The 14,137-nt window shown below is 40.8% G+C and overlaps 1 protein-coding gene across 1 annotated transcript in view; it reads right to left on the bottom strand.

Moving 5' to 3' along the window:
- LOC125749121 (A disintegrin and metalloproteinase with thrombospondin motifs 16) overlaps positions 1-14,137 on the bottom strand; it is a 42,566-nt gene that overhangs the window by 8,944 nt on the left and 19,485 nt on the right. Inside the window, 8 exon segments of the mRNA XM_049026035.1 lie at positions 5,067-5,193; positions 6,130-6,268; positions 7,562-7,806; positions 8,603-8,726; positions 8,896-9,026; positions 9,569-9,741; positions 12,197-12,345; positions 13,539-13,634. Of these exon segments, the coding sequence (XP_048881992.1) occupies positions 5,067-5,193; positions 6,130-6,268; positions 7,562-7,806; positions 8,603-8,726; positions 8,896-9,026; positions 9,569-9,741; positions 12,197-12,345; positions 13,539-13,634 (1,184 nt within the window).

Below are 14,137 nucleotides of genomic sequence, written 5' to 3'. Positions count from 1 at the left end.
CCTTTATGCCTCCCTCAACTTGCTCTTTGTACAGTAAGCTGTCCATTAAGGGCAGTTACCTGTTGGGGCTGGGGGTTTGCTCAAGGACCTACAGATATGCTGAGGCTGGGTTTGATTTGGTGACCTTCTGATTATAGGCACACAGGCTTAGCCCACTGAGCCACACACTGTCCCCAATGCTTATGAAGGCAACATGCAGATACCTGGATTGGCGTGATTAGGAGGATCCCCTCGGAGATCTAAACCCAAGTGATCAATTATTATTGGACTTTTGTGCAAGCTAAGGATTGTCCCTAACAAACCCATATCAAATACTATGAACTATGTTCAAGGCCTGAATCATTGCAGTGACTATAAAGGCAGCATCAATAGAAGACAGCAGATGGCTTTTATGATTTTAACCCTAAGACCTGCTTGTGGACAATTTAGCTTACACAAGGGTCTCCAGAGACAACTGAAAGGTATCAACAGACCAGATAGACTTCAGCAAAAGGCAATGCAAGATGCAAAACTGGGAGCTTTGGGAGGAGTTTTGAGGGGCTATGCAGAAAGATTATGGTGCTGACCTCCATCAAAGATGCATGTAGTTTCCACTCTTGTTCATGATTTCGCTGAATATGATATCAAAGCACAGCCATGGAAGAGGCTTGGGATCTTGCTCATGGATGATAGCAAGAGGGAGTATGACGGGTGGACCAGTTAAGCAACTGCAGATTTGTGGGTGTTGTGGTGATAAATTGAAAGTTATAACAAGTTACTGATCAGTTTCCATCCTTATCCCCACCTATGATTTTGAGCTGTGGGTTAATAACCAGAAGAACAAGATTGCAATTCCAGATGGTTCAGATGAGGTTTCTCTTTCGAGTTGCCAGACTCACTCTTCCTGATAGGTCAAGGAGTTCAGAAATCAGGAGGGACCTTGAAATAGTCACTGCTTCTTTGGCTGAAGTAGGGTCAGCCAAGGTGATTTGGACATCTTATAAGGGCGCCACCTGGATAGCTCCCAAGGGAGGCCTCAGGTCAGACCTGGGATTTGCCGGAGAGATTATATATACCAGCTAACTTGGGAACTTCTAGGGATCCCCCAGAATGAGGTAGAGTCTGTTGCCTTGGGAAAAGATGTCTGGCATGACCCACTCAGCATGGCGCCTAGTGGAGGACATACTGTACGCCTTATCATATTTTAGCACTTGCTTTTATCCTAAGTGATGTACAAATATGTAAGCAGGGCCAGAAGCCCATGGAGCAACTGGGGCCTTGCTCAAGTCAGTCTGCCAATGACAGAATTTGAACTACTTTTGAACTAGCAACCTTCTGATCATGGGCATAGAGTCCAAACCTCCACATTAGGGAGAGGGACATTGGAGCTCATTTGACAGCACTGTTGCTTGATGCCTCCACAGTTGAGGGTTCAAAGTGTACTTCCTGCACCATGCAGAAACATGCAGTTAGGTGTCTCTAAATTGCATGTGTCTACCATGTGATGGACTGCCATCCCATCCACAGTGTGTCCTTTGCTGTCTGGGATAGTTTCCAGGCCCCTACTGGTTGAATGGATACAAAGTAAACAAACTGCAGAGCCGCTGAATCCGCACACTGGGGCATAATGAGGATGTGAAGTTTATCCACTAACTTAATATGGAGATATGGATTAATTAATGAATTCAAATTCAGTCACTTCTAACCCACCTTGAAATTACGATAAATTCAGATTATCGAAGGTCATACAACAGCATTCTGTGCTAACAGCTACCGACAAAACAAAAGTGTTACTTACAGCGTTCCACACCCTGTCATCTGCTTAGCTGACCCAATCATCCATATCATCAGTTTATTTATCAATTTAAAAGCTTATAGTTTAAAACTGCACAGATACTATATTATTTATATTTCACTAATATTTCAAAAACAAACAGACATTATAGGATGGAAACAGAATTCACACGATGTTCGTGCCTGTGCTAACGCAACACACAATAATGGAAATCGTTTGGGATTCAAATAAACACCTGCGTCAACATATTTCACATTTCTGTAACGTGAGAAGTGTCACCTTTCAGCACTCTATTTCTTGCGTTCTATTTCTTGAAGAAAACCAGCACTGATGTGTCCCTTTTCTGAGGTGACGTGCGGCAACAACTACTACCCACATAAATTTATTTACGTCTATCAGATGAGACTGCCTGGCCCTCGTCCACGCAAGTCTAAACTTATTGAAGTGCCTAAAAGAGATTCCGTCTGACATCTGCCTGGGGTAAACGGTGAAAAACAAGACTGACTGCATTACACTTGGGACTTGTCCAAAAGCCTATCCTGTAGCAACTGTGCATTTTCCTGTGCCACACCTTGGCATCACCCCTGCAGGGAAGTGGAACCAATGCTTTCAGTAGGAGCCAGACAACCAGGATTGTGAGACAGGCACTTGTCTACACATTTGCCACTATATACATACATGTGTATACACACACACACACACACACATATATATATATATATATATATATATATATATATATATATATATATATATATATATATATATATATATATATATAATAAATAAAAACTCTTACATGTAATTATGTAAATTTTTATGTAAACTTTTTATGTAAAAGTAATTATGTTAAAATTAGAAGCCACCTGACATGTGCCTTTGGGGTCAATTTGACCCCAGGGTAAGTGTGGGGGATAAATATTATATGATTATTGCGTATATGTGCATATATATTTTTATTTTACATCTTATTCATGTGGTATATTCTACCCACATGTTACTGATTTTCAAATTTTATTTGTCATGCATCTTTGTTGTTGTTTACTGATGCAGCTATTAGATGTGAGCCAAAGAGCTTTTTTCCTTGCATGTACAATCAGAATGACTTCTTATGTCTGAAAACTGCCCCCATGTTATAATGAGGTTATAAGGTTAGTTGTATTTTAATGCAGAAAGAAATGTGTGTACTAACGAAGGAAAATCACATACACGACATATGTACAGAAGAGATGTTTTTATACATAATGTCGATATTCCACCTCTTACTCGGCAAGCTAAAGTGCTGACACTCCACGTGCCGATTACGAGATTATTAATGTTACATTGTTTTTAATTCTCTGTTTTTTTCCACTTTTGGCTCAAAAATAGCTCTGGTGGCCCCCTTGGGAGATGGCTGCCTATTCAGGGGCCCCCAGATTATTTACATCTGAGATCCTTGGTCTACTGAGGAGTGGACATGTGTGTGCAAGAAGCAATGGACCCAAAGTCGCAGTTCTGCTCATTACCGGGTCGCAGGCGTGTTTAATTGTGAACAGCATTCTTCTGGAGCTCTGCATGGGCTTTCTCTTCTGTCAAAGCTGGGAAAGTACTTTGCACCTCAAATTCCCATTTTAATAGCAAAGCCAGTGCAGAAAGTTTGATATGCAAAAGGAGGCAATTTAGGAAGAGTTTCGAAACATCAAGCTGAGAACAGAAGGTGAAATGGGGGGGGGGGGGGGGGGGGCAGAGAAGCTGTTTGGAGTCCCGGGGCCTGGAGGTGGGGTAACCTGATACCTCAGAGCTGCACTTTTTTCCAGAATCTTCTGTCCTAAAAGGCAGGCAGCTGGTGACAGACAGCTGGTGATCTGCCATGGCTTTACCTCACTGCAGAAATGTGAACTCGACTGAGAGAGCCAACAGCACAGCCCTACACCCTGCCCCTACGCCCGACCTGGCCGCGGCAGCCGGAGTGCTCACTGATTCGTGTCTTTGTTGTTGATGCGTGTAAATAAAAGAGATCAACCACCCTAAAGCCTTAAAGCAATGTACGAGCTGAACCAATAAAAACAGGCTTAAAATAATTTAACCAAAAGAGTGCTGGCTTGTGTACTAACTGGGAGAGCTAATAGTAAGGCAATGTTGAGGAAATACATATGAAAGCAATAAAATGAAACAAAAAGAGCTGTAAGATGCTATACATTAAAGAAATAACTAAAGGCTGTCTTATAATCCACATGCTATTTTATTTGGGAACAGTTTATTGATTTCATATTTGTGTATCTTGTTTTTTTTCTGAATATTTATTTTTATTTATTTTTGCAGACACTTCTGGCCCAAGACATTTTTTGAAAGCAGTGTCAGACAGTGCCTAGAGCAACTGAGGGTTATGGGCCTTGCTTAAGGACACAACAGTGACATCACGCTGCTGCCCTGGGATTGGAACATGTGATATTCCGATCACAAGAACAGCATCCTAACCTATTGAACCATGCACTGTGGTAAAATGTTAAAGACAGATGGACAGACAGACAGACAGATACATACACACACACACACACACACACACACAAACGAATTGTTTGGAAAATACACTGAGCTCAGGAAAAAAAAAACATAATACATTAAAAGATAATTTGGAAAAAATATGCAAGGTAGCAAGCAAACTTTAGCTGGTATGGCATCTAAGCTTAAATGAGTGAACTTAATTGAATCTATAGATGCAATAAAACTATGCTGACTGAATGACATTTGTCTGATCAGAACCTTGAACGTGGCATAGTTTTCTGGCAGATTTTTTGTTTGCTTATCCGTATTTCTGTATTGGAATATTCAATTGATAATCAATATACTTTTGTCTAATATTGCCGGTGCAATGGTGAAACTTGCCAGCGCTTTTTCGCGGGATAACGGAACATTGTTTTTTTTTATTCTGTGAAACTGAAAGCTCCACCTGCTGGCCAAATTTAATAATGAAATATAAAAAGTCAGGGATCATATAAATTAAATACGAACAAAACAAACTAATAACAAAACAACTTGTTCATCCTCCACTGCTTTATGGTGGCAGTGTAATTTCAAATTATGTGTGAAGTTTAACCTACGAGCTTTTTGAGTCTCCAATTCTTATTTACTATAAAGGTCCCAGTTCCTGTTGTGTGGTCTGAAAGCAACACATGAAAGGGGCCAGAAGCTACAGAAGTCCCCGGTCGAGACGGCCTAGGAACTTATATTGTAACCAAGGACCAGGTTCTGGAACTTCAGTGTGAAAGCTCCTATGGAAAGATAGAGAGATCTCAGAGAGGGCGCACGGTACCTGGGTGGACAGGCCTGTGTGTTGCAGGGAAGCAGGCCAGTGGCAGGCCGGGTTTGGGGGTTGCAGTAAGAGGTGTTCACCTGCACCTTCATGTCCTTGAAGCACGCTGACTTGATGCTCATCTGCCCTGAAACAATCGTACACAGAGGAAATCAACAGCAAAGCATAGTAGTCTAGAACCACAGCCCAACTAAACTACAAAAGCATTTATGGGACTCCCAGTAAATATTTCAGTATTGGACCAGTTTCCGAAACATTTCAGAGCCTCAAGGAATCTGCCAGAAAACTATTAAAGGTTCATCTGGTGCAGCCTAACGTCGTTTCTCTCAAAACTAATGACGTTGGGTTACATGAGAAGTTCTTAAACTCTGAAACGCTTAAGCACAACAGCAGAGAATTTACTAAATTAGGGAAAAGGCTGACTAAAGGTCTGTGACCTGTAAGGCAGAATGCCCTTTCAAACGTTTGTTCACCCTCAACCCAAGTCATTACAGGGCTCTAATTGTATACTGCTGGTCTGATTAAAACAGTGGCTCAAGTCATCAGTAATGACAGGAGTACTGTACAAATCTGTACTTAAGCTAAGCCTGGACATTTCTAACAAAACAGTTGTATTCCACCGTTTATAAGGGTATTACTGTTGATGTATGAAGGAGGACTGAGCCTTGCAGTTTCTGTTCATTTCACCATTTCATTGCATTGATAGGAAAGAAGCAGATAGATTAGTATTGTACTTCTGTACATCAACCTTGTAAGTTTATCGTACTTTTGTTCCGTGAAGTGATTGCTCTCATTCAGATACAGATTAAGTTGATTTACACCATGGCTAAAAGGCTTTCACAAAACTCAATATTTCACATAAATTTGTGTTTTGGCTATCATTTAAAAATGACCTCTTAGGGAAATAAAGAATATACCCTGATTGACTTCACTCAGGAAAAATATGGTCACATGACACATGCGAGGTTGTGGAACATTAAGTCATTAAGTAACTTTTGGCCTCATTTGTATGTTATGCCGCCCTTCTGCTGCTCATATAAACTGCTGATTTGATTTGATTTACCTCCTGCACATGAAGCAGAGCAGTGAGACCGAACGACGGCCCAGGTGTAGTTGTGCCTCACGTGATTCTTCTTATCGACGTCAACTTTTCTAAGACTGTACTCCCACTGTACTCCAGGGTTATGGCCCTGCAGGAGAATCTGAGAAAGCGGACAGAGGTCTCATCTCCTTCAGTCAGCATATTATCAACAAGTCGTCCTCGGTGTCCTGGGGTGCTGCATTCTAAAGAAAAACACGTTTCACGATGGTGCTCATTAACAGAAATTCGATACCGGTAAATTAGTGAGAAAGAAATAACATAGCACAAGCAATAAACAATAAAGATCTGGGGTTTCAAATAAAATTTTAGAGTCAGACAAGGAATAAAACAAGCTCAACATCTAAGTGTGGATTGCAACCACATATCATTTTAAGAGCCTGGCAGGATTCGTGATATTGTGCTTTTAATTAGTGGGGCATCCTGGACGATGAGCAGCTGAGTCACATTCAGAGCAGCATTGCTGGCCTGGATAATGAGAGTCCGTGACTCCTTCTTCACTTGTTAAAGCCCATGCCAGACGTTATAAATCATTCCTGGAATAAAAGTGAAAAGCTGTGGCGGCGTTAGCAGTGCTTTTCATTTCGTAAATTAAAACTGAAATCTGACATATTTGTATGTCCGTTCTGGGCCATGTTGTATGGATGCAAACCGTCCGTCCAAATGGCACGTGATGTACCAGAGCCTGGGGAAGATGCATGCAAAAGTGAAAGAATGAAAGGCTTTTGAAAAGTGTGTTTCTGGAAACCTGAGTGTCGGGCTAAAACCCATTCAGATGCAGACATTGCAGACCCACAGCTGAGGCCAAATTAAAAATGCCGTTAATGAAAGACACTAATAAAAGTAGCATTTTATACATTCTTTAACATTTTAAAGGTAGGTAGCATTCAGTTATTTAACTGCATAAAGTTTTGACATATTAGCATAATTAACATTATTGAAATACGTAATGCAAAATTAGGATTGGTTAAAATTGTGGAATTATCAACAACAACCAATTAAAACCACTGATAATGAATCTGATTGATAACGGCAAATCCTAAAACACACTGCTTATAATTACTGCTTAAACATACTGCTGATAATTATTATTTTGCATGGCATGGCAGTGACGATTGCAGACTTTTCTGAAGTTAAGTATTAATTTAATCTTAAAGCTGCCTCAGTCTGGTAGTACATTAACATCTTGAAATGGTATGAGCTTGAACTAATTCTTGCTTTCTTGTGTTGAGTTCTGGATTACTTTAAACTGCATTACTTTAAAAACTTATCACTGCTGTTTACTGGTAAATATTGCTCCATTATTGGATTTTTCTCCATGGCTGCACTGTTAAGCTTTATTACCGCACTAACGTGATAAGCTCTTCCATTCCTGCTAACTCATGCATGAACCAACCTCAACAACCAAGGTTTCGTTGGTGGGGCCTGTAGCAGTGAGCGTCTCTGGTTGATTGTACTGCCTCTTGTAGTCAAAGAAAGTTCCAGCAAAAGCGTGCTTTCCTGGCCAGTCGATGGTCCACTGTCCGTTGAGGTAATACTTTTGATTTGAGGTCCTCACAGCCAAGTAAGAGCTTGATGTATTCAGCTCCAGGATTCGGATACTGCGCGCTCCCGCTGGTATAGTGACAATGGTGTAATACTCTGCTTGAATAAAGAAACACAAACAATTCAAATGAATTAGAATGATGCAACTCACTGAAAACAAAGGAAATGCCTGCCTACTCCATTGTCACAACTCCATCCATCCATCTATCCATTATAACTGCTTCACTTCACTAGCTTTGATCTCAGAAAACACAGAGCTTGAGCCAGGGGATATCCTGGATGATACGTGTATTGACTTGTAAAAATGCATTTAAATGCATTTCACTGATGCATTTATGAGAACTGGCTTAATCCAATCAGAAAGAGGCAATGACTTGGCTCTGAGGGTCCAGGAATTCCCCCTTTAGCCCTTGACTGGGACTGGTGAATGCATGTGGTGAGCATTAAGCCGAGAGATATGTCACATGACCAACACTTATGTAATTCATTGGTTCTGCATTGGTTATCATGCTTGACAGTGGTCCTCCCATAGTGCAGATGATGCCATATTTATGAATTATCAGAGAAGTCTTCACCAATATGGCATGTTATCAGCCAATTTGGATGGAGTGCATGGGATATCTCATACATCTGTCATCTCTTAAGGGAACCTGAGCTCTGCGAGTAACTTAATACTACTATTCAGTTTTACTTAAATTAAAACCAAAGGTCTGAGTTCCATAATCAGCTTCCCCACCAAAGTGAGAAGATGCTGAAATGCTACAGGAAGAACTAGCAGAAGAACCTATCAGGGCATATGAATACCAACGAAATGCTCAATCACAGAAAGATTCCAGATATCATCAGCTCAACTACATCATCCGATAAATGAGAATGAAAGGCGTGTGTGTACGGTTTGTGTAGTGCCGCTTCAGGTATCGGCCCTCGTAGATCTTGCACGTAGAGTTGTTTCCCTCGCAGACACCACAAGCATCCAGCGTTGCATTAGAATCCAGAATGTGATCGCAGCCTACCCTCTGCAAAGGAAAATACAATCGCTAAGACAGAGCGCTAGCTAGGTTAATAAATTATCAGCTAGCCAATAGAAGACTGAGCTGTGCATGTTGGTTTTGACAAATTAAATTTAAATGCTTTTGTTATTGCATCCCATTTTAGTTCAGTACTAAAATGACCCCTGACGATTACCTCACACAGGCCATCAATACAAACGTTCGAGCTGTCCTGAGAACATAGGGTCCCATCCTTCACTTTACTGGACAGGGCAAAGAAGAAATCAAAGCCTTCGGCGTAGCAGTACAGCTTGCAAAGTTCCTGGTCTGGGTTAAAAGACAAAGGAATAGAGAGCTGTTTTATGACAATGTAATGAATGCCTTTTGTAGAATAGAAATATTTCATTCTTCCCCATGGAGAAATTCTCTTTTGGCCTATCCCATCTTGCTCTCCGTGTGATATATATATATATAGCTAAGAGCAAACTTGGGGGTCACAGCCCAGGGTTGGCCAGCATCCAGAGTCTCTGGAGCAACTGGGGGTTAAAGGGCCTTGTTCAAGGACCAAATGATGGCATCAGTCTCCTTGGCCTGGGATTCAACCTGCCAATCATGAGTCTTAAACAGCTAAGCCACCCCCATCCCCATGACATGACAGTACATGAACAGTAACGACATTGTGACAGTATAATGGATATAAAATCCTGTAAGTACTATTAAATAACGATTTGGACATGAGATGAAAAAAGGCAATACCTTTTGATCTAAGGCACAGACACTAATAAAAAGTAACTACTGTGTTTATAGTGTCTGCAAGATAATTATGCTGTTCATTTCAATTCTTTCCAGTAAATGTTAGACAGCAGTACCTTCGACTCTAGTGTAAGGCTTCCACTTGTAGAACCAGCCACGAAATTGTCTGCTGTTAAACTGGGCACACTGCTGAGAACGAAAGTCCCCTCCACTTTTGGGGCAGTCCTTGGTGTTGCAAAGCTTGTACGAGCGCGCAGAACCTTCACAGAACTTTCCTCCAAAGCCTGGTCTGAATGGACGTAAAAAAATTTACATCAATAAATGTAACATGCATGACACATTGGAAAGAGCTGACCGAAGGAAAACTCAGTAAACTAAAAATGATGCCATTCAGAATAGAATTAATTCATTTCAAATTCTAGCAAATGTAATAGCTTCTGAAACCTTTTAGTCATTTTTAGTGATTTTTGTAAATAAAGAGACACCTTCAAATTTGATTAAAAATAAAATTTATAAAATAATAAAATTTGTCATTTCTTTTAGTGCTAGTGGTTGTAGTGGGTAGTATTTAGATTTTAGACTGAAAGCATAGATAGTAGAAATGTTAAAGAGAATATATCCAGTAATGGAAAAAATACTCAGTTTGATACTTAAGTAAAAGTACAGATAGCACACCAAAATGCTACTTGAGTACAAGTGAAAGTCATCCGGTAAAGTACTACACAAGATTTGAATGTATCATATTTAAGCAAAAAGTACTCTACATTCAGATCTATTTATCTAACAAAAAAAACAACATATACTTTTAAATTTACTCAAGAATCCCAAGAAGAAAGGCCAATATAAAGATCGATACATGGGCCTTATTTAATAATAAATTATAAACAATTCATGGGCAGGTACCTTTAAACTCCTTATAAGGGGTGAACGAGCCGACTCAAACCCTCGTCCTCCATCATCCAATGCAATTATCACCATTATTTCAGTTGTAGCTGAGCAGGTGCTGCTAACTTAGAACGCTGATAAAGTTTAAATATCGGACAGCAATTTTGGTATATTAACTGATATATCGTGTATCTCAGCATATTGTGTGTTCCATCTTCATTAAGATATTATGTAATGTAAAATAATAACAATGAAGAAAGAAATATGTTGGTAAAGAATGAGAGAAAATCATGATCTCGATTCTAAGTGAAGAAAAATCATAGTTTCATAGGCCCATTTTACCCAGAAACATGCAGCCCTATCAAATACGCTACACGCAATATTTTATCACTGGAATGAGACACAATTGTTGTGCAGAATGCATCAAAGTAAAAAGTCATTATTCGGTCAGAGATGTAGCAAATTCAAAGTAAAAGTCGAGTTGTGGACAACGATCAACTCCTACTGGTGTGTCTCCTCAGGGGACTCTGGCTTCCCCCCAGAATTTCAGCCAAATACATCTTCATGGCTGTAGGTACACTGTAGTTTAGCATAAAATGTGGCAGGAACTTGACTCAGGATATGACATAGTGTATAGCGACAAAGTGAGTATGACATAGCAGAGAGTAACAAAGCGAGTATGACATAGTGCATAGCGACAAGGCAAGTATGACATAGCGGATAGTGACAAAGCGAGTATGACATAGTGCATAGCGACAAGGCAAGTATGACATAGCGGATAGTGACAAAGCGAGTATGACATAGTGCATAGCGACAAGGCAAGTATGACATAGCGGATAGTGACAAAGCTAGTATGACATAGCAGAGAGTAACAAAGTGAGTATGACATAGTGCATAGCGACAAGGCAAGTATGACATAGCGGATAGTGACAAAGCGAGTATGACAAAGCAGATAGTGACAAAGCGAGTATGACATAGTGCATAGCGACAAGGCAAGTATGACATAGCGGATAGTGACAAAGCTAGTATGACATAGCAGAGAGTAACGAAGCGAGTATGACATAGTGCATAGCGACAAGGCAAGTATGACATAGCGGATAGTGACAAAGCTAGTATGACATAGCTGAGAGTAACGAAGCGAGTATGACATAGTGCATAGCGACAAGGCAAGTGTGACATTGCGGTTAGTGACAAAGCGAGTATGACATAGCGGATAGTGACAAAGCGAGTATGACATAGCGGATAGTGACAAAGCGAGTATGACATAGCGGATAGTGACAAAGCGAGTATGACATAGTCAGTATCGTCCTGTTTGTCATGTCCACCTGACCCTCCTGTCCCCTCCCTCACGGGACCCCAATGAGCCACGCCTGTTGCTTGTTGCCCCTTGCTACTCTTTGTATAGAAGTCCCTGTTTGTCTCGTCTTCCCCAGTCTGGTCATTAGCGTCTGCCTTCTTGTTGCCTGTGCCCTTTCCTGTACCAGTATTACCATTTTTGATCCCTTGTGTTCCTGTTTGTTTCCCAGTTTGGGTTTAATAAAGCCCCTTTCATGCTGTCAGTGCCTGCCCTCGAGACCTTCATCCACAACACTCTAAACCAATCAATTAATAGATTAATTAATCAAGCAATTAATATTTATTTCCTTAATATTTGTTTACACTATGCTTACTCGTCTGCACTATGTGCACTGTCTTTGCACTTTGCCTTGTTCTGCACTGTATGTATCTCCGTACCTTACCTACCTGGCTGCTGTATGCACCAGAGTTTCCCCTTGGGACCAGTATAGTGGCCCCTGTCTTAACTTATCTCATCGTGTCACAGTTCTATTGCTTGACCTGAAAGGACAGGACCTTTGTACCTCGGATTGGTGCACTGTCTCTCCTTGTAGGTCACTCCAGCCTCACAGGTCCGTGAGCAGGCAGACCAAGCTGACCATTCTGACCAGTGCCCGTCCACTGGACTGGGACCTTCATCGCCCTGCTTCACACACTGACCACGGCGACACCACTGTGGGGGGATAAAGTCCTCTTAAGACTGGAATCATCAAATATCTATCTAGTTTACAATCTAAAAATACTTGTAGTATAATGCTAGACAAATAGACAAAAAAAAATTAATCTTGACTAATTCCTTCCTTTTTGGTTCCCTTTGTTAGACAATGACCGCTAGCATGTAGCATGCATATAAAAACACTGCTTTCAAACAAAATGAAAAAATAAAAATGGCTGAATGAGAAACACAGAGCTTGATAAAATTCCAGCGTGTGCTTGCTTTTGCTGACATTTCACGAAAAAAGTGCGCCCAGGATTCCACAGCGAACGTGTAATTGTTCGTGTTTTGGAATTGTGCCTTGAAGGGGTTGCTTTGGATTAAACTGTCATGTTCAATATACTGGGAAGTCAAAACATTTAGGACAACCTGCATGACTGAATATCAGCAACACTAAGCAACACATTACATACAAATAGCTTTATCTCTTTGTGTCATCCTTCAGTTCTTCAAATTTATCGCAATATTAGCACTCGCAGAAATAATAAATTGTTACCCAGATGTAGCAATTTAAAACAGATATTTAAAAAATTTTTATTGTACAGTTAAATTTTTGGCACTCTTGGGAAAAGAATGCTGAGCGCTACATCAAGAAAAAGGCCAAGATGTCAGGATTGCTGAAATGTATTGATCCACAAGTTCCGGCTATACGTGTGCAGCACAGGAACAGAAGCTGTAATGACTGTCCTTAATACTGTACAGTCCAAACAAAGTATGAACTGACATCCTCAGCACATCTCAGCAGTTTCAGTCCAGTCCTCGAGAAAGATGTTCCTTCACCATAATCGAATTAATAAGCACAGGAACATTGAGAGTTAAGGACCTTGCGCAAGGGCTCCATGACAAAATACTGCTGACTCTGGGATTTGAACCAATGCCCATCCGATCTCAGTATCATGACCTACTTAGCCTAACACCAGCCCTTGTTATATGGTTAAGATCAGTTTTCTCCAGCAGTGATGGCTCCATTAAATGGTATGGTTCAAATATAATTTAAACAAAGATGACAGAGACCTTCTCTGTGTCTCTGGCCTGCAGGGAATGCTGGCTGTCTGGTGTGTGATGGCTGCATCACTGCCGGGCTGAAGTACCACTTTATACTAGCTCAGCTACGGGTCCGGCTGTGGAAGTTCTCGTGATGTTCTTCTCACCATGTCTGGGCCACACACTGAGCCCTCGGCGGCTGGCATGAACTTGGTCTCACATTTTCTCCCTGCACGGTGACACCACAGTCCCTTACAGATGTCCTGCGGGATACAGCATGCAAATCAAGACCTTCTTTGTGTTTGGGAGCATGACGAAATATCATATGGACAGAAAAGGCTGCATGCTACAGAATCTGGGACTGGAAATCAAATGTTAGAAGATGGAAATTAACTTGGTTACTAATTCAATAACTTAAAGGGCCTTTACATTTCCACAGAAGGAGAGTGTGCATGTATAAACGTATTCATTTTTTGCTTTTGGTTATATTGTCTGTCTGGATTATTTTTAGTATCTTGGGCACTAAGGTAGAGTAACCTGCTTTGCCCAGATAAACTGTTGGATGGAGCCCAATGCATATTAATGCAGCTGTTAGCTAAGTAAGCGCTTCTGCAGAGGCAATGAAAACGAAAATTACAGGATCTCCCTCAGTAAAACAGAGGTAACTTTTCACTTTTGGAAGTGCCATGGAGATCCTGAAATTGCTATGGACTTTACACACTTTTTAATGGATCTGTTATTGCAGATCTTCTGCTTTGCATCGTTA

This window comes from Brienomyrus brachyistius, chromosome 9 (assembly GCF_023856365.1).
Source record: "Brienomyrus brachyistius isolate T26 chromosome 9, BBRACH_0.4, whole genome shotgun sequence".
NCBI lineage: Eukaryota > Metazoa > Chordata > Actinopteri > Osteoglossiformes > Mormyridae > Brienomyrus > Brienomyrus brachyistius.
This window is presented reverse-complemented; position numbering and strand designations above follow the sequence as displayed.